The sequence below is a fragment of the Cetorhinus maximus genome, chromosome 7 (genome assembly GCF_964194155.1).
Source record: "Cetorhinus maximus chromosome 7, sCetMax3.hap1.1, whole genome shotgun sequence".
NCBI lineage: Eukaryota > Metazoa > Chordata > Chondrichthyes > Lamniformes > Cetorhinidae > Cetorhinus > Cetorhinus maximus.
This window is the reverse complement of record NC_135885.1, coordinates 133,689,210-133,707,463: the sequence shown is the minus strand read 5'-3', so window position 1 is coordinate 133,707,463 and position 18,254 is coordinate 133,689,210. Positions and strand designations below refer to the sequence as shown.

The following is an 18,254-nucleotide window of genomic DNA, read 5'->3' as shown; positions in this document are numbered from 1 at the left end:
CCCTTGGGTTCACAATAATTAAGCATCCTTTTTAATTTTGTGTGTGGAATTTTCCCTGCCTGCTGACGTCGGGCGTGGTTGGTGGCGTGAGTGGACAATCTGGCGAGAAGGCCAGAAATCTGTTCCACGACGTAGTGAAACCCGTTTGCATTTGTCCGCTCTGGCTGTCGATGGCGGGAAATACGGCCCGCCATCGGATGTCGGGAACCTCGTTGTTAATTCATCTGCACATCATTATAAGGCCAGCCTGCCGGAATCATATAATGGAGGCACAGCCATGAAACATTAAAAGCACCTGATCCTTTATCTGCCTTCAGCACCTGACCCCTTCAGGAGCACAGTGTCACTGGTCACAGATGCTGAAGAGATGGGGGCCAAACCCACCTCAAGAGGTACTGAGATCACACAGAGCGAATGACAGGACTCTGTGACGCCTATCCACTACATTCTGGCAGCAATGACAAGCACCGTCGAGGTGTAGGCATCAGTAATGTGTCCAGGGAATGTGAGGCCGGATGATCACTTTGGCCTGAAGGCTGCAAAAAGCACAGGGAAGAGGCCCTGGACTGAGATACCTGCCTTTATCTTGTGCAGAAAGGTTTCACATCTGAGTGACACGAGCACTGCTCATCAGAACAAGGCAGGGAGACATTCTTGGGAGTTTATATACAATAGTGAACAGTATGTACAAGTGATTAACACCCGTGCCCCCACTGTGCAACTACATCTTCTTAATTTTCCTAATCCTGCTACTACGTCTTTGTGTTCCCCGGACATCCACAGCCTGCTGGACTTCAACTGTGATGACCTTGGTGGGTGTCCTCTAGAGGGCCGAGACCTGGAGGGCCCCGGCCTGCTTTCGGGGTCCTGCTGTGTGGCAGTGGCTCCCTCCTCAGCCTGTGGAGCTGGAGCTGCTGAGGTTAGAGGAAGAGAGGATTCGGATGGGCCGACATGGCCAGAGTCACCTGGGTGGATGGCCCGGGAGGGTACACCTGTTGCTCCTCCTCCCAATGGGTGCCTTAGGGCCTCTGGCTGACTCCTTCAGAAGAAGGGGTAGCTGGAGTGAGATCGGGCTGCCCCGCATACCTCTCATGTACACATTGTTGGAGACCAGCTATGGCATCAGCGATGGAGTTGAGCCCGCGCAGCAGAGCACGTGCAACATTCTACACCAAGGTCTCCATGGCAGCCGCCATCCTACCAGTGTTGACCTCGGTGCGTTGACATGCTGGCGCCATCACCTCAGCCTGAAGGCGGATGGACTCCTCCGTCTTGCCTTGCAACCTGAGGAGTGCAGCGGACATCCCTTCCTGATGTTCCTGAGCTTGCCTTTGCAGCTCCAGCAACTGTGACATGACTGAATCCCTGTTGCTTTCTCCACAGCTACGACTCAGCCAATCAGAATCAACTTGCCTACAAATCAATTTGCTTCCAAAGAATTCACCATTCCCCCCAACCCTACCCACTACCATCCCCCCTCCCTGCCACCAAACCCTCACTGGCTCCACCCATTAGGGCATTCAGGGACTAAAGCAAAATGCTATGGATGTTGGAAATCTATAATAATAAAAACAATAAAAATAATAGAATAAAAACAAGGAAATGCTGGAAATACTCAGCAGGTTAGGCAGCATCTGATGAAAGGTCATCGACCTGAAACATTGGACGGAACCTTCCACACTTTAGTATAAGTTCAGTGGTGGGCGCGGAAGTGCGAGTGATTCCCGCTGGCGGGTGGGACAGCTGAACATGCACTAACCTTGCGCTGTTCAGCTCATTACTTATGCATCCATATGCAGCACAGCAAATCTCGTGGCGGGGGCGAGCAGGAAGTCATCCACCCTGCCATCACTTCATGGGCTCAGAGGTCAGCATGTCACATTGACAGCCTCCCTCCCTTCCCCCATTACGCCGCTTATATACAGTCATAAAAGTGAAGGTTCTAATTGGGAACTTAATTTGGAGGGGGAACTTAATTCCAGCGAGGTGTCCTTTTAATGAGCATGCATGACATGCTAATACACGCTAAAGGGCTTCCCGATATTGTTTGCCGGGAAACTCGACCCGCCTTTAAAGTTCCGAGAACAGAATTCCGACAATTCATTTCGACATTGGGAAACTGATTTTTGTTCTCGCGCCAAATTAGGTTCCCCCACCCGCCAAGCTCCCCACTGCTGGCGGGACTGGAAGATTCCGCCCGTTAACTCTGTTTCTCTCTCCACAGACGCTGCCTGAGTGTTTCCAGCACTCCCTGTTCTTGTTAGGGTGGTCAGGTAGTCAGTTTGAGGATTGCGTACAGAGTGTGAATCATAGGGCATAAGCGAACAGAAGCTCGAGCTAATGGCAATGGAACTTAGCGGATGGAAGACCAACTCAGACCCTTCTGTCAGTTCGGGGGAATCCCAAGGATTTACCCCTCAGGGATCTATTTTTAATGGGAGATTGTATCTGAACTTAAGCGTTCATGCTATTAACCTGATGTGTGTGTCATTACTGATCATGTAACAGAACTGCAGCAGTATTGAACACACAACTCAAGGGGATCATTTCTAGCAGAGCTCCCAGTGTAAACTCAGATAGAGTGAATGTTCAGGCTATTTCTCTAATGGTTCTGCATTTTATTCTCTAATCAGATTCTCTTGTGTGGCTTCAACATGCTGGAAGATCAGATTAAACATAAACTATATTTATTGCCACTGCAGAGAGGGCAGACTCCTATACAAAACTGTTTCACTATAAAACCGATTACATATTAAATATTAAAGCTTGCTTTAGTGTTGTCGTTGTCAGAGGGAACACTTGACAGTGGAGATGCATTTGAAAGGATCCAGGACATTAATAGTGTGGCAACCAGACCTGGAAAGGAAACAATTGTGCAGAGGAAAAGGTAATATGCTAAAGGGGTCGAGTTTCTCCTTTCTTGGATGACTGGTACAGTGCAGTAGAATGAACAGAGCCCTCATGATTGGGCTGTACACCTTTACAAGACAAACCACAGAAAGCGAGGATGTGGCAAAGAATGACAGACTGGCATCAAATTGAATCTCTACCCAGGTGTGCCATGCTGTGCATGGAGTCTTAGACATTGCATCGTGCAAAGTAGCAAGGAAATGTATCCATGGTCAGGAAGATCATTCGAGTGAGTACAGTGAAGTCATTGAACAGCTTAGAGTGAGAATAAGGATCTTGAAGTCTCTTTGCTTGGAAGCACAAATTCATTGGAACCTGGCAAGGGCAGCTTGATGATAGTATTTAGAAATTTTGGTAGAGTCATAGAAGGAACCCATGCAGCATACTGTGTTCCTGAGAGAGCTATTCAATTAGTCCCATTCCCCTGTCCTTTCCCCATGGTCCAGAATCTTCTTCAATAATTTTTCTAAGTCCCTTTTGAAAGTTACTATTGAATCTACCCTTTCAGGCAGTGCATTCCAGATCACAACTCGCTGTGTAAAAAACTCTCTCCTCATTTCCCCCCTCTAGTTCTTCCACCATTCACCTTAAATGTGTGTCTTCTGGTTACCAACCCTTCCACCCCTGGAGACGGTTTCTCAATATGTACTCTATCGAAACCCTTCAAGGTTTTGAACATCACTTTTCAAATCTCCTCTTAACCTTCATTGGTCTCACCCTAGCCCTAGACTTTCCACTTAACTGGAAGTCCCTCATCCCTGGAACCATTCTGGTAAATCTCCCTCAGAAAAGCTTATATGTCCTTCCTAAGGTGTTGTGCCCAGAAATTGGACACAAATGAGGCTTAACCATTGTTTTATAAAACTTAACATAACCTCCTCACTTTTGTACTCTGTGCCTATGTCTATAAAGCCAAAGATCCCGTGTGCTTTTTTAAAAAGCTTTCTCAACTTGTCCTATCATCTTCAAAGACTTGTGTACGTACACCCCCAGTTCCTGCACCCCCTTTAAAAATTGTACCACTTAGTTTACATTGCCTCTCCTGATTTTTTTGTACCCAAATGAATCACTTCACGCTTCTCCACTTTAAATTTCACCTGCCACATGTCTGCCCATTTCACCTGCCTGTCTACATCCTCCTGAAGCCTGTAGCTACCCTCCCTCCCATCCACTACATTTCTCTCTTCTCTAAGATCTCCAAATTTTGATGTGACAGTTCCATGTAAATTGGAGCTTGTGAAAGGTGAAAGCAAGAAAGTGATAAGAGAGAGCACGAGAAAAGTCAACTGTGAGGGAATGAAGAATCAGATTAACCTTTAAACAACAGTGAGAAAAAGGAGGATGAATAAAAAGGTCATGTCCTGGAGATAATCATGTGTCAAGAAACTAGTGATGAAGGGATAAGTACAACCTGATCAAAGTTAATGTATGTAATGGAGGCATGTACTCACGCCAACCCCTCAGCCCCACCTACATTCCCCCACCCCCAACACTATTTATAATGTTAAAGGAGCGAGTTTTATATTGTTGTTTCCATTTTTCAGTAATTCTTGACCATTCCTGGGTTATTTTCAGGAATCTTGGGAGCCGCGTCTCCACAAAGGCAGACACGGACCGCAAAATTCATCAACGCCTCCAATGTGCCAGCTCAGCCTTTGGCTAACTGAGGAAAAGAGTATTTGAGGACCAGGCTCTCAAACCCAAGACTGAGTTCACGGTTTACCGGGCAGCAAGTTCCCCACACCCCTATATGCTTTGGAGGCTTGGACAACCTACGGCAGGCACCTCAAAGCATTGGAGACATGTCAACAGCAGTGCCTTTGCAACATCCTCCAAATCCAATGGCAAGAGAGGTGGTCCAACAGCAGCGTCCTCTCCCAAACCGACCTGCCCAGCGTCGAGGCACTGAATTACTGAAAACCAGCTCTGCTGGGCAGGAAATGTCATTCGTATGCCTGACACCAGGCTCCTAGGGCAACCGCTCTACTCGGAACATGGTGGCAGCAGGAGACTCCCAGGTGGATAGAGGAAACGCTTTAGGGGTGTCCACAAAACATCCCTGAAGAGATCAAAAGTCCAGGCCTACTCATAGGAATCCCCGGCTTGTGACCGACCAAAATGGAGATGCTTCGCTCAGGAAGTCAGCGAACGTATCGAGAGACTTTGGTCGGAAACGCACAGAGGCAAAGTCGATGCATTGGACAGAGCGCACAATCCTCCAAACCCACCTACCCAACCCTTCAAGCATCACCTGCTCCACACATGGCTTAGTCTGCGGATCACACTTAGGACTGATCGGCCATCTCAGAACCCATCGAACCGGAGTGGAAGCAAGTCACCCTCGATCCCGAAGGACTGCTTAGGAAGAAAAATTCCTTTCTGAGTTTTAAACACTCCTATAATACTGTTGATTATTAAATAAGTTCATTTGTAATCAGGAGCAATGCCAAAACATCCCGGAGTCCTAGAGATCAAACACATCCGGGTGAAATTTTCGAAGACGATTGCATTGGGCTGGTTTACTGACCTTGTTCCTGCCTTGGGCAGCTCTTCCCAAGTACAGGCTGAATGTGATGTTGGGGAACATGCACAGAAGCAGCAGGAAGGCAATTGAGGACTAATGAGATAAAGGCAAAATACTGCGGGTGCTGGAAATCTGAAACAAAAACAAAAAATGCTGGAAAAACTCAGCCGGAAAAACTCTGAAGAAGAGTCATACGGACCCGAAATGTCAACTCTGCCTTTCCCTCCACAGGTGCCTTCTGACCTGCTGAGTACTCATGAGGTCTTTTTACCGGGCATTTAGATTTTCCTGAAGGCGAATGGAACCCTTGCAGATCCCAGGAGGAGAGTGCACAAGAGGGAGGTTCAAGTGGCTAGACAGTTACAGTCAATCTGACCTTTACAAGGGCAGGGCAGCGATCATCCATGGGCAAGGGTCTGCTCTTGCAGCAGTCCTCCTCATGGAAACTGCTGTCAGTTAGAGTAGTCGGATAGAAGGGAAGCCTTCTTGTGCCATCGCCCTCATCTCTCTCTCTCGTTGCATCGCTCCCTCTTCTGCCCCGAGCTCCTCAGCAGCGCTCTCACTGTCGCCAGAGTGACGGCTGCCAGCCATGACATCACAGGTGCTGACTGGCCTGCCCACCTCCTCAGCACCCCCACCACCGTCATCCCTAATTGGACAAAGATCCCAGAGGCGGGTTCTTAGTTGGCTGTGAAATTGCACCTAATGCCCTGCCTGCTACTGTGAACAAGGTTGGGATCCGAAAACGGTCCCGCCACCCGAAAACTTTCAGACTCTTTGAAGGTTCAGCCCATGGTGTGAAGCGGTACCGGTTAATATTACTCTGTCGCATTCTCACTACTGTGGGTGTGCGACACTTGTAGACACCACCACGCGGAAGTTCCCCTCCAAGTGGCACACCATCCTGGTCTGGAACTGTATGGCCGTTCCTTCGCTGTCGCTGGGTAAAAATCCTGGAACTCCCTCCCTAACAGCACGGTGGATGTACCTACAACACATGGGCTGCAGCGGTTCAAGAAGGCAGCTCGCCACCACCTTCTCAAGGGCAATTAGGGATGGGCAACAATGCTGGCCTAGCCAGCAGCACCCACATCCCATGGATAAATAAATAGAAAAAATGTTTCCTGGTATTACACTAAAGCAGATACTGCATGAGGGCTTGATTTGTTGTGCTTTCCAAGAATTAATGTCTAAGTATGGCTCAGCCTAGCTTGGCTGTAGAAGATTAATTCCACAAATTGCAGATGAACCCAGACCGACTGCCAAGTGTACAAGTCGAGATCCTATTACTTTGTCCATTTGTTTATTCCCATCTTCATGCAACGCTCTGCCCCATCTCCCCCCAACCACCCCGCCTTGCCTCACTTGCATTTGTCCTTGGGTAGTGCAACCCCGGGCATGCTGGGTTGCATGGCCAGATCGGAAACCCGATTGTTGAAGACTGCAAACACGGCAGCATGTGTATCTTGCTGGAAGAGGAGATATGTACCTCCAAAGCAGGTTTGAAGGCAGGCATTTTTCACCAATCAAATAAAAACAGAAAATTCTGGAAAATGTCAGCAGGGTCTGGCAGCATCTGTAGAGAGAACTTTCCAGTCCCTCACTGGCTGGATCTTCCAGTCGCAACAACTCACCAAGGCTCCTTAGACAGCACCTTCCAAACCCATAACCACGACCATCTAGAAGGACAAGGGAAGCAGCTACATGGGAACACCACCACCTGGAAGTTCCCCTCCAAGCCACTCACCATCCCGACTTGGAAATATATCACCGTTCCTTCACTGTCGCTGGGTCAAAATCCTGGAACTCCCTCCCTAACAGCACTGTGGGCGTACCTACACCACATGGACTGCAGTGGTTTAAGAAGGCAGCTCATCACCACCTTCTTGAGGGCAACTAGGGGTGAGCAGTAAACACTGGCCCAGCCAGTGAAGCCCACATCCCGTGAATGAATTAGAAAAATGCAAACGGAGATTTCAAAAGCTAGCTGGCCCTGCCACGGGAAATCCACCGCTTGGGGGTGGGGGGGTGGGGGGGGCTGTAAAAATTCCGGACAGTGTTTTTTTTTTAAACTTCAAACCTCAATTCTCAATGCATGTTAAACAGTCCGATGTAGATGAAGTGATCGCTCTTCCCTCAGTTAATTTAATTGAATTCTTGGGATAGCAGAATTATGACAGAGCCTTTCAGAACATACCATTGGAAGTTCAAAGTCCCAGATTGTAATCGCATTTTGTGCCAATTTTTATACGGATATTAAAGAGGAATTTTGCTCTCAATGTAACTCTTTTTGAGTCAAAACAATAAACTAAATTAACAAAAACAAGGGAGAAATCAAGCACAGCCCCTAAGTCAGGTCAGCTGTAAAATCAAGGAAAAAACTTTAAAGGAACCTTACAAACATCAATGTATTTGAATTTTGTGCTACTTAGGATGTTTTACTATGCTAAAGGCACCAAAGAAATACACATTGTTGTCGGACTGATTTGTAGTCCGTTCACTGTTGATTTTGTTCCACGAATTGTGAAGGAAATGTTGACATAAACATGAATGCACCAAGTATACGTTGAAATTAGGTAAATTAAAATACAGAGCTCAACATTGCAATTATTGTATTTAGAATTATTCACCTAACTGGTACTTAAGGTATTGGGTCATATCTTATCATTGTGCCTCACATTTCTGTCCCTCATTTGTACTGTAACATTACCACAATATATGTTTAGATTGGTCTTGTTTATTCCCCATACACAATACATTTTTTTTTTGTTATTCATTCATGGATGTGGGCTTCGCTGGCTGGGCCAGCATTTATTGCCCACCCCTTACTGCCTTTGAGAAGGTGGTAGTGAGCTGCCTTCTTGAACCGCTGCAGTCCATGTGGTGTAGATACATCCACAGTGCTAATAGGGAGGGAGTTCCGGGGTTTTGACCCAGCGACAGCGAAGGGGCATCTGATATATTTCCAAATCAGGATGGTGTGATTGGAGTGGAACATCCAGGTGGTGCTGTTCCCATGTGTCTTCTGTCTTTGACCTTCTAGATGGTAGTGGTCGTCGGTTTGGAAGATGCTGTCTAAGGAGCCTTGGTGAGTTGCTGCAGAGAATCTTGTAGATGGTACATACTGCTGCCACTGTGCGTCGGTGGTGGAGGGAGTGAATGTTTGTGGGTGTGGTGACAATCAAGTGGGCTGCTTTGTCCTGGATGGTGTCCAGCTTCTTGAGTGTTGTTGGAGCTGCACTCATCCAGGCAAGTGGAGATTATTCCATCACACTCCTGACTTGTGCCTTGTAGATGGTGGACAGGCTTTGAGGGGTCAGGAGGTGAGTTACTCGCCGCAGGATTCCCAGCCTCTGACCTGCTCTTGAAGCCACAGTACTTATAGGGCTAGTCCAGTTCAGTTTCTGGTCAATGGGAACCTCCAGATTAGATCACAGTCATTTAAACAAAGATTTAACATTGCTTCAATCCTCGTTTTAAGTGGCTGGAAACTGGAAGAGTAAAATAATCTTGCAACACCAAGAAATTGGAACAATAATGACAGTGCGTATTTGCTGGAATTTAGCCAAGAGAAGGCAATATTCTGAAGTGTCCATATTTAACCAATAGCTTTGAGAGCCTATAGCACACTATATTTCCCACCGTACGTACTGTTTAACACAAGAGCTATTATAATCAGTGGTCTGCAGGTCACTACATTGTACCCAGCTCCACTGTAAAGTAGCGTAGACCTTCTGGCCTTCAGGAATCAGCATTCCTAATCGAACATTTGGTAGTAACCCCATTTTGCCAAATGTTCCAGCCATTATCCCAGTTTTCTAATCAGGATTTTAATTGGAGCAGGAAGCGCCGACACAGTGATGGCTGTGGGTAGCACTCTCCCATCTGTGCCATAATGCTGTGGGTTCAAATCCCACTTCAGAGACTTGAGCATATAACCTAGCCTGACACTTCAGTGCAGTACTGAGGGAGCCCTGCATTGTCAGCGGTACCATCCTTAGGATGATACTTTAAAGCTGACACCCTGGCTGCCCTCTCAGGCAGACATAAATGATCCCCTGATATTATTTCAAAGAAAAACAGGGACATTCTCCCTGGCTTCTTGGCTAATATTCATCTCTCAACCAGAATCAATAAAATAAATTATCTGGTTATTATTACATGGCTGCTTGCGGAAGCTTGCTCCGCTACATCACAACAGTGAGTACCCATCAAAAGTACTTTGTTGGTTGTAAAGCACTTTGTGACATCCTGGGGTTGTGAAAGGTGCTATGTAAATGCAAGTTCCTTCTTTTAGAGAGCTCAAGAAATAGGAGCAAGAGTCGGCCATTTGTTACCCACTCTCCATATCCCTTGATTCCCTGAGAGACCAGGCTGATTCTACCAGTGTCACTCCGAAACCTAAGATCAGCAATGCTGGCTAATCTTTTGACTTCTCCCACCACATCTGCACCCCTGCTCAAGGCCTCCTGAGAGCAGCACAGCTAAATGATAGGGCTTGATGATGATGAATTATAAGTGTGAACTTGTATCCATACTCTTCATTCCCCTCCAATCCCATTTGCTGCTTATTTTTGTTAAACTATGCTCTTTAGATATGAACCTTACCTTTTTTTGGGGGTTCCTTTCATTAATCATAAATGATTAATTTAGCTACTCAATCATAATTGAATCCAGTATTTTTTATTTATTTATTCTTTCATGGGATAGTTGGGCCAGCATTTATTGCCATCCCTAACTGCCCTTGGGAAGGTGGTGGTGAGCTGCCTTCTTGAACTGCTGCAGTCCATGTAGTGTTGGTACACCCAAAGTGCTGTTAGGGAGAGAGTTCCAGGATTTTTACCCATCGACAGTGAATGAATGGCAATATATTTCCAAGTCAGGATGGTGTGTGACTTGGAGGGGAACTTCCAGGCAGTGGTGTTCCCATGTGTCTGCTGCCCTTGTCCTTCTCGGTGGTAGTGGTCGTGGGTTTGGAAGATACTGTCTAAGGAGGCTTGGTGAGTTGCTGCAATGCATCTTGTAAATGGTACACACACTGCTGCTACTGTGCACCAGTGGCAGTGGAGGGATGCACCACCAATGCACAGTGGAGGTGGATGGTGTGCCAATTAAGCGGGCTGCTTTTTCCTGGATGGCGCTGAGCCTCTTGAGTGTTATTAGAGCTGCAAGTAAAGAGTATTCCATAACACTCCTGACTTGTGCCTTGTAGATGGTGGACAGGCTTTGGGAAGTCAGGAGGTGATGTGTTACCACACATTAAGCGATACCAATTCACCACGGAATTTGATGGGCAGTGGAATGGAATAATTGCACACCCAACGTGCACTGGATCTCTAACCAGGTTGTGGAACCACTTGAGTATTCCAATGCACTCCTGGCTAGCCTCCATCATTCTACCCTCCATAAACTAGAGGTCATTCAAAACCTCACTACCCGTGCACTCATTCGCACCAAATCCCATTCACTCGTTTCTCCTGTGCTCACTGACCTACATTGGCTGTCGGTCAAGCAACACCTTGATTTTAAAATTCTTATTTCTTGATTCCAGGTCCCTCCACAGCCGGACCCCTCCATATCTCTGTAATCTCCTTCAGTCCCACAACACGTGAAGACCACCGCACTCATCTAATTCTGGAGAGTATCCCCGATTTTAATTGTTTCACCAGTGGTGGCTGCACCTTCAGCTGCCTAGACCCCAGCCTCTGGAATTCTATCCCTAAATCTCTCCAACTCTTTACTATTCTCTCCTCCATTAAGACGATCCTTGAAACTGACCTCTTTGACCAAGCTTTTGGCCATCTGTCTTCATGTCTCCATACGTGCATTGACGTCTAATTTCGTTTTAGGATGATCCTGTGAAACGCCTTGAGATTTCCCAGACAAGGTCAAAGGAGGGAAAAAACAAAATTCTGAAATCTTGGCTGAAACGCAGTTATAAATAACAATGCCAACCTAGTGAACACACACTGGTAAAATAGATTGTCGCGTCAACCTGACACAGCAATATAATTATTGGCTGCCGCACAAGATCCTGTATAATTATACACGGGGACTTTGCTTTTTAGGTAAAAGGAAGGACATTTCTGAACAATATCGGTTTTCCTTTTTTGACCCAATGACTCTTGAACAGCCGTTCCCAAACTGGGGTCCGTGGAGACTTTTCCAGGTGCGTGAGATGACGCATGAGTGCTTAGTGAGCAGGGCTGGCGTTGAGGGTGGGTGATCACCCAGGGCCTCGTGGTCAGGTGGTCGGGGGTGGGGGGGAGTCTCCATGGCCAAGAGTAAGTGAATGAACGGCAGCCAGAGGCAAGCTAGGTGCAACTGCCACATGCAGTGTAGAGGGGGCTGGCTGTCTCACCGAGGAGCGAAGAGCACAAAGATGGGTAGACGCTGCACTGAGAAGAGGTACACCCATTTCAATGATACCTACAAGTGAATAGTTGCTTTTCTAAACAGCATTATAAAACCCTCTTTACATGCAGCATTTTCATATTACGAGTATTGCAATTTAGATGGAGGGCGTCCATGATTCCTAATCCAACCAGTAAAGTTTGGGCACTTGATGACAAGAAAGAAAGCAAGGAAGGGCACCAAGCCCATCCAACCATTTATCAAGCCAAGGCTGCTGGTGAAAGGACAAGAAATCGGCTGAAAATCTGAAATAAAAGCAGAATGCCTACCAACTCCCAACTCCCAACCCCCAATCTCAACATTGAACAGGCTCAGGAATGAGCCTAAGGATTTCACCTCCAACACTCTTCCTGGACAAACATTCTAAATGCTGCTATTGACACAAGGATAATGTTTTTCTTATACCAGTCGTAAATTCACACTTCGCCATTTGGAACTTACGCCCAATTTAACCATTTGCCTTGAGGTGGTGCTCAACATTTTATCTTCGTTAGATGATAAAATAGATGCCCCTCCCTTCTTCAAATAAATTTGAATGAAGATGTGCTACTGCATATTTGTATTGTGTGATATTTGTGTGGGAACAGTTTTAATCACTTACAGTATATCCCATAATTGGTATCAATAATCTAAAATAAACATACAAAGAAGCAGGAATCATGCTGCACATTATGAAGCAGAACACTGTGGATGGAAGGCCACAGATTTGATTCTCCATTCCACTGAACCCTCGACCTCAGATGTATCACTAAGGAAGTGTTAAGTGGAGCCTAAGAGCTTCTCCACAGGGAAAAGGGAACATTAGAGGGAACATCAATACCAGGCAGCTCTAAGAAACCTCCTGGTAGCCAGATTAAGCACAACGTACATGAAAACCCGAGTCAGGTCTTTCACTCACCCTCTCTGGAACAGGAGCGAGAAGGCCCAGAGAGAATACAAAAAGAGAATTAAAAATTAAAAGGACAACATGGTCGGAAAAATGAACAATACGCAGCCAGTAAATGGACAAAACTCACCAGGCCACAGAGAAATTAACAGTGGGATCAAAATAATAAAAGGTAGAAGCTTCATTCCAAATGCGCTGGGGTGCAACTCTTTCCAGGCACAGTAATTATTCTGTATATTGCTCATGCGGCCATTTCTTTTATTTGCATTTTTGGACAATAAGCGCCAGCAGTGTTTTATTACGAAGAGTATCATGTTCAGTCCTGTCATCTTCCAAGATGCGCAAAAATTGCATTTTCTTTTTTGTTTAAGATAACCCTCCTTACATAACTTCCAAGAAAAAGCAATCGGAGCATTCCCTCACCAACCCAAAAGCACACCACACCAATGCAACTCCCATTAAGATCGTCTTGGCACAGAACAGTGGTTTGTCCTGCTGAATCTGGACCAGTATCAGACCACTCACTGCATTTACCTACGCAGCAAATTGAGGAAGCCCAAAAACTGATGCCTGTCCTTCAACAGTCTTTCACAAAAACAATGAGGCGTATCTTAGAAGGTTCAGGATTGATTCTGGCCTCAAGTTATAAACTTAAGATGGCTTCCAGGTTTATCAGTCACCCAAAAATCAAGCTGGAGGTTATAGAAAAATACACCTAGCGAAAGATTTCCTCAGTGGCTTGGATGAAATGATGGCATATTGCACATTTTCTTCCAAAGAGTAAGGATACAGGACACAGAAAACTACTTTGAGACAATCCTTGCTGCAGACAGGATGTTGAAAGACGGATCTTTCATCTTTTCACACTTAGTTTGTGCTTCATCCTTTCCTCCCTCTGCCCATTGGGACAAGATTAAGCTGTGAGTGTCAATCTATATTCTATGAGGCTGAGCATTACACCTTTATGGGCTTAGTTAATAAGTAATGACTACCGGGTCTGGGTGCGGACTGTCTTCCTCAATTGTGTATGGACAGTTACTGATTTCACAGTTTAAATATTGCTGCACTGCCTAAATTGTATATATGCCAGAATTCAATAAGTCAAACACGCAGTAAGCTTAAATGTGAGAATTTCATAGTCATTACAGTGTTGCATGACTGGAACTTTAGTGTCTCAAACATAGTATTATTTAATAAGACAGTATCTCAAGGGTAACAAATGTTGGACTTGACAGCAACGTTCACGACCCATGAAAGAATTAAAACAATTATGTCCGGGGTTTATTTTTAAAGTCAGTGTTATTACAACACCTTTCAACTCTAATCGAAAACATGAATACTGCAGATGCTAGGGAAATCTGAAATAAAAACAGAAAATGCTGGAAATACTCAGCAGGTATTTATTTATCTATCGGGGAGACTAGAACTAAGGGGCACAGTTAAATGAGAGGTTCCCCCTTTTAAGACGGAGATGAGGAGAAGCTTTGTCTCTCAGAGGGTCGCTAGTCCGTGGAATTCTCCTCCCCGGAAAGCAGTGGAGGCTGGGACATTGAATTTATTCAAGGCAGGTTAGACAGATTTTTGATAGGCAATGGAGTCAAGGCTTATGGGGGGGAGGGGGGCGTTTCAGACAGGAAAGTGGAGTTGAGACAACAACCAGATTAGCCATGATCTTATTGAATGGTGGAGCAGGCTCGAAGGGCTGAAGGCCCACTCCTGCTCCTAAGTCCTATATTCCTAGGTCAGGCAGCATCTATGGACAGAGAACAGAACTACCATTTTGGGTCAATGACCTGACATTCTGATGAAAGGTCATCGACGTGAAATATTAACACCTTTCAACTCTAGCTATTTTGAAACATTTTATTGTTTAAAAACTGTGTATAAACTATGTCGGGTACTTTGCAGTGGACATGTATTTTGATTAGAATGAATGCATTACACTGAAGTCCCATCATTAATCTGCTATCAGGAACACTTAGTGGTCTTGGTCTGTGTTAATTCCAAACCTTTTGACTATATCCTCCCAGTAACACTGAATTCCAGATGTAGTCAGCAGGAACGTGGATCCTTCACACTCACAGAAGAACTCCTGAAGATTACCAACACTGGTGAGATCTTCCTACATTAAAAGGATAAACGTGCTAAGATATCGCGTTCAAAATGCACATGACTGAGGAAGGTGCATTAAATGTTCACGGGATACAGATGCGCGAGCAAACTAAGTGAACGCTGATTAAGACGTACAATTGCGGAAAGCTTTTAGGCTGCTCCTCAGGCAGTGCTAATGGGATCCAATTCCAAACCTAGATGGGAAACATCACGGAACTCCAATTTGACACATTGCTGCTACTGATAGATCCTAATTTTAGATACAAAATGAATCATTAATTAACAGAGCAAAAGTCAAGTAACCACACTGTGCTCCTTTTACATTAAGTGTTATTTGACCCTTCAAAGGAACAAAGGAATTGGCAGCAGACAAACCTAATGGCTCACAGAGTTGGAATTAGTATTTTTCAAAAATCAATTGTAGACATCACCTCTCTCAAATGTTCCAGGGTAGAAAAATATCTCAGTGTGCATTGCCCCCAAGCACACCCAGTCTCAGCTGAATGTCACACAGCCAGTTATGGTATGCCCATTCACACTGCTGCTTACTTGCAATAAAGTCAAGTATTATACACTCACACAGAAAGCCAAATGCTTACTGTTCACCTGTTTGCGTACATTAAACAGCGGGTCGAAACCCTAAGTGCCCCGGATAACAGAATTATTTTATCCCGAGATATTTAGCGGAAATAATTTCAATGCAAAGACTAGTCAGAGAAGCCAAGAAAAACTCTTTACAAAATACCAGATTTTTACAGAGATTTTATACCCACCATGAAACATTTGATCCTGCTTCTTCTAGTGAATGAAAAATACCTATGATTATCAAGATTCAGCCTCAGCAAATCTTAACAGCATTTGCCAAAAGTAATTTAGATATGGGCTTTGGCCAGGCTGCTTGCAGAAGACAAGACAATTCTGATTTCTCCACAGTTAATTCACAACAACACTGCAGCTACAGATTTTTAAAAACTGTACTAAACCCCTTTGCTCATTTGACATAGAGTGACAGCATATTATCATAGAAAAGAATCAGTGTTGTTTTAAGTGTAAGATTTACATATATAAAGCACACAAACACTGTATAATTCCTAAAGGGGGCACTGGGTTTCATCTAGAAAAGCTTTACAGAATTTTTTTTTAAAAAGGATCTATTTGTTTGCTAACATAGCAATGGAACACAAATAAGCCAGTGTTGTAAAAATATGACTCCAATCTAACAAACATGATCTATCATTGTTCTTGCTCCCAATCAAGGAGGAAGCCCCTTTAAGATACAAACATGGCTCTGTTGTTTGTGTTGACAAGGTAGACAGCCAGGGTCAACAGTCAAAATCAAATGAAATGGTGTTTTTTTTACACCTAGGTTTTCTCAAATATAAAATTTTTTTTTCTATCACCAACTTCCAGTTCCCATCCCATTTCTTATCCTACATAAGCCGGTGATTATTTGATTACACTTATATTTCCATTAAGAGTTACATTGAAACCTTTGCTTCAGTTTACGTGCCCAAAACAGGTTTCCAGCCAACATTTTATTTTGTATCAACTTCAGATTGGCAGCCCTGGGTAGCTCAGTTTGGACGATGGTTAAAATTACATTTGGAACTGGGTGCGTCGTGATCGGGCCACTCCGTCAAGGTGCACGTGACACCCACCCAACGCTGTGTGCTCAACGACCGTGACCTGAGTTTCGTACCCGCGGGCTCTGCCCATCCAACCAATCACCTACCTGGTTCGGGTCAGTGGCTCTGAAAACGTGGCAGGCCATCTCCGACTCGGGGTTGTCAGGCTGGGTCCTGATGAGGTAGGCGAAGTAGGTAAGGTCGTGGCTGTTGTGGATGAACCTGGTGACGTGCTGCGCCTTGTGCTCGAAGATGAAGACCGAGGCATTACTGCTGGTGGCCTGGGGGACGCACCTGATGAGAGGGGGGGTGAGGGTGAGCTGCACTTCCCGCGCCGCCAGGGACGACCCCGCCTCTTGCTTCTCGCAACGCCTGCGGATCTCCGCGGTCAGCCAGGGCAGCATGGGCAGGGTGGTCCTGTGGTCCAGGGTGGAGCAGCCCATGTACCACAAGGTGAACCTCTTCTCGGGCTTGCCCTTTTCCTCCGGGGGAGACGGGTTGCTGTGGCCGCTGTCCTCCTCCATTCTGACCGACCGGCGGGCTCAGGGGTTGGCTAAGATGCAGCTTATTTCTTCCTTGTCCTGCGTCCAGTTGGTGCTTCAGCTGCTCAAGGGTGACACGTGGGAGGATCTCGTCACTAATAGCCTCCCAGCTCCCTGAGCCATTTGTTTATTTGAAATGCTGGCAAGTTTTGATGACAGTCAGGAGCAGACAAGCCAACTTTAAGGTGGTGTGGACTCAGTGGCCAAGACTCTGCGGTGCTAAGTGAGCACCAGGCGCTTTATTACCAATACTTGCTATCTTTTTTTAAGCCAAGCACTTCGTGCATTATTGTTTCCGATTACATAACGATCCACGAACGTCAACAGCCTCCCGATTTTTGACCCAATTAATGAACTGACCTCTGCACGAAATAAAATCCCAGCCAAGGATCTCTCTCTCTCCCTCCTGCGTCCTCCAAGGGGCTGAAATTACAGTGATATTGAAAGCAGAGGCTGGGGACAGAGCGAGTGAGCCCGTTCACTGTCCAGGGATGGTGCTTGCGATCCCCTCCTGTGTTTGAGAAACAAAACAAAAAGGACAAATAATGATTATTTTTTTGTTCCTCTCTCTACAAAACGACCGGGCGGCAGAAGCACTCAAAATAAAAAAGCGTGGCCTCCCTCCACACTGTACAACAACAGCAATAAACTCTCCTCTCTCTCTCTCTCTCTCTCTCCAGCTGCCTTTGGAGGGAGGGGGGGGGATAAGTCAGCCCATCCCTCTCTGCCTCGGAGTTAGGGGAAGGGGGGGGGATTCCCTGCACAGTTGCAGGTTGGTGATGCCTGTACCTTTCCCTGGGGCGGTTCGATTCCCAGCTGCAGCCAGTTGCCGAGAGAGCGGGCAGCCCCCCCCGCACTTTGCCTTGACTCGGTCCCTTTGGCGGTCCCCCCCCCCCCCGCCCCACCTCGGCTTCGGCTCGGTCTTACCCACAAGTGGAAAGGGAGGAGGAGAGAAAAAGGGCTTTTGTTTCACGTTTGACTAGGAAAGTGATTTGCCTGGGCCACGTGAACGGGAGGGGAGGGACATGGGGAGAGAAGCGACAAAGCAACAGTGACAACATGCAGAGGGAGGGAGGGAGGGAGAGAGAGAGAGGGAGGGAGAGGGCAGGTAGATCCTCCAGCAGTGCCACTCCGCTCATTGTGCACCCCTGCTGCGCTCACTGTGCGCCAGCGCTTGACTGGCGGAGCTCACAAAGCCATCGGGTAAGCCCGGGTTCACTAGCACCACTAGTGCAACAAGG

At 46.1% G+C, this 18,254-nt stretch overlaps 1 protein-coding gene across 2 annotated transcripts in view; it reads right to left on the bottom strand.

Annotated features, from left to right (window-relative positions):
* tbc1d4 (TBC1 domain family, member 4) overlaps positions 1-17,475 on the bottom strand; it is a 264,165-nt gene extending 246,690 nt beyond the window's left edge. The window contains exon 1 of one of the 2 annotated variants that reach the window (XM_078545970.1): positions 16,579-17,475. In XM_078545970.1, coding sequence (XP_078402096.1) covers positions 16,579-16,995 — 417 coding nt within the window. In that variant the 5' untranslated portion in view covers positions 16,996-17,475. The remainder of the gene's footprint in view (positions 1-16,578) is intronic. The other variant, XM_078545971.1, reaches the window with a different exon arrangement.
* Positions 17,476-18,254: the final 779 nt, after the last annotated feature.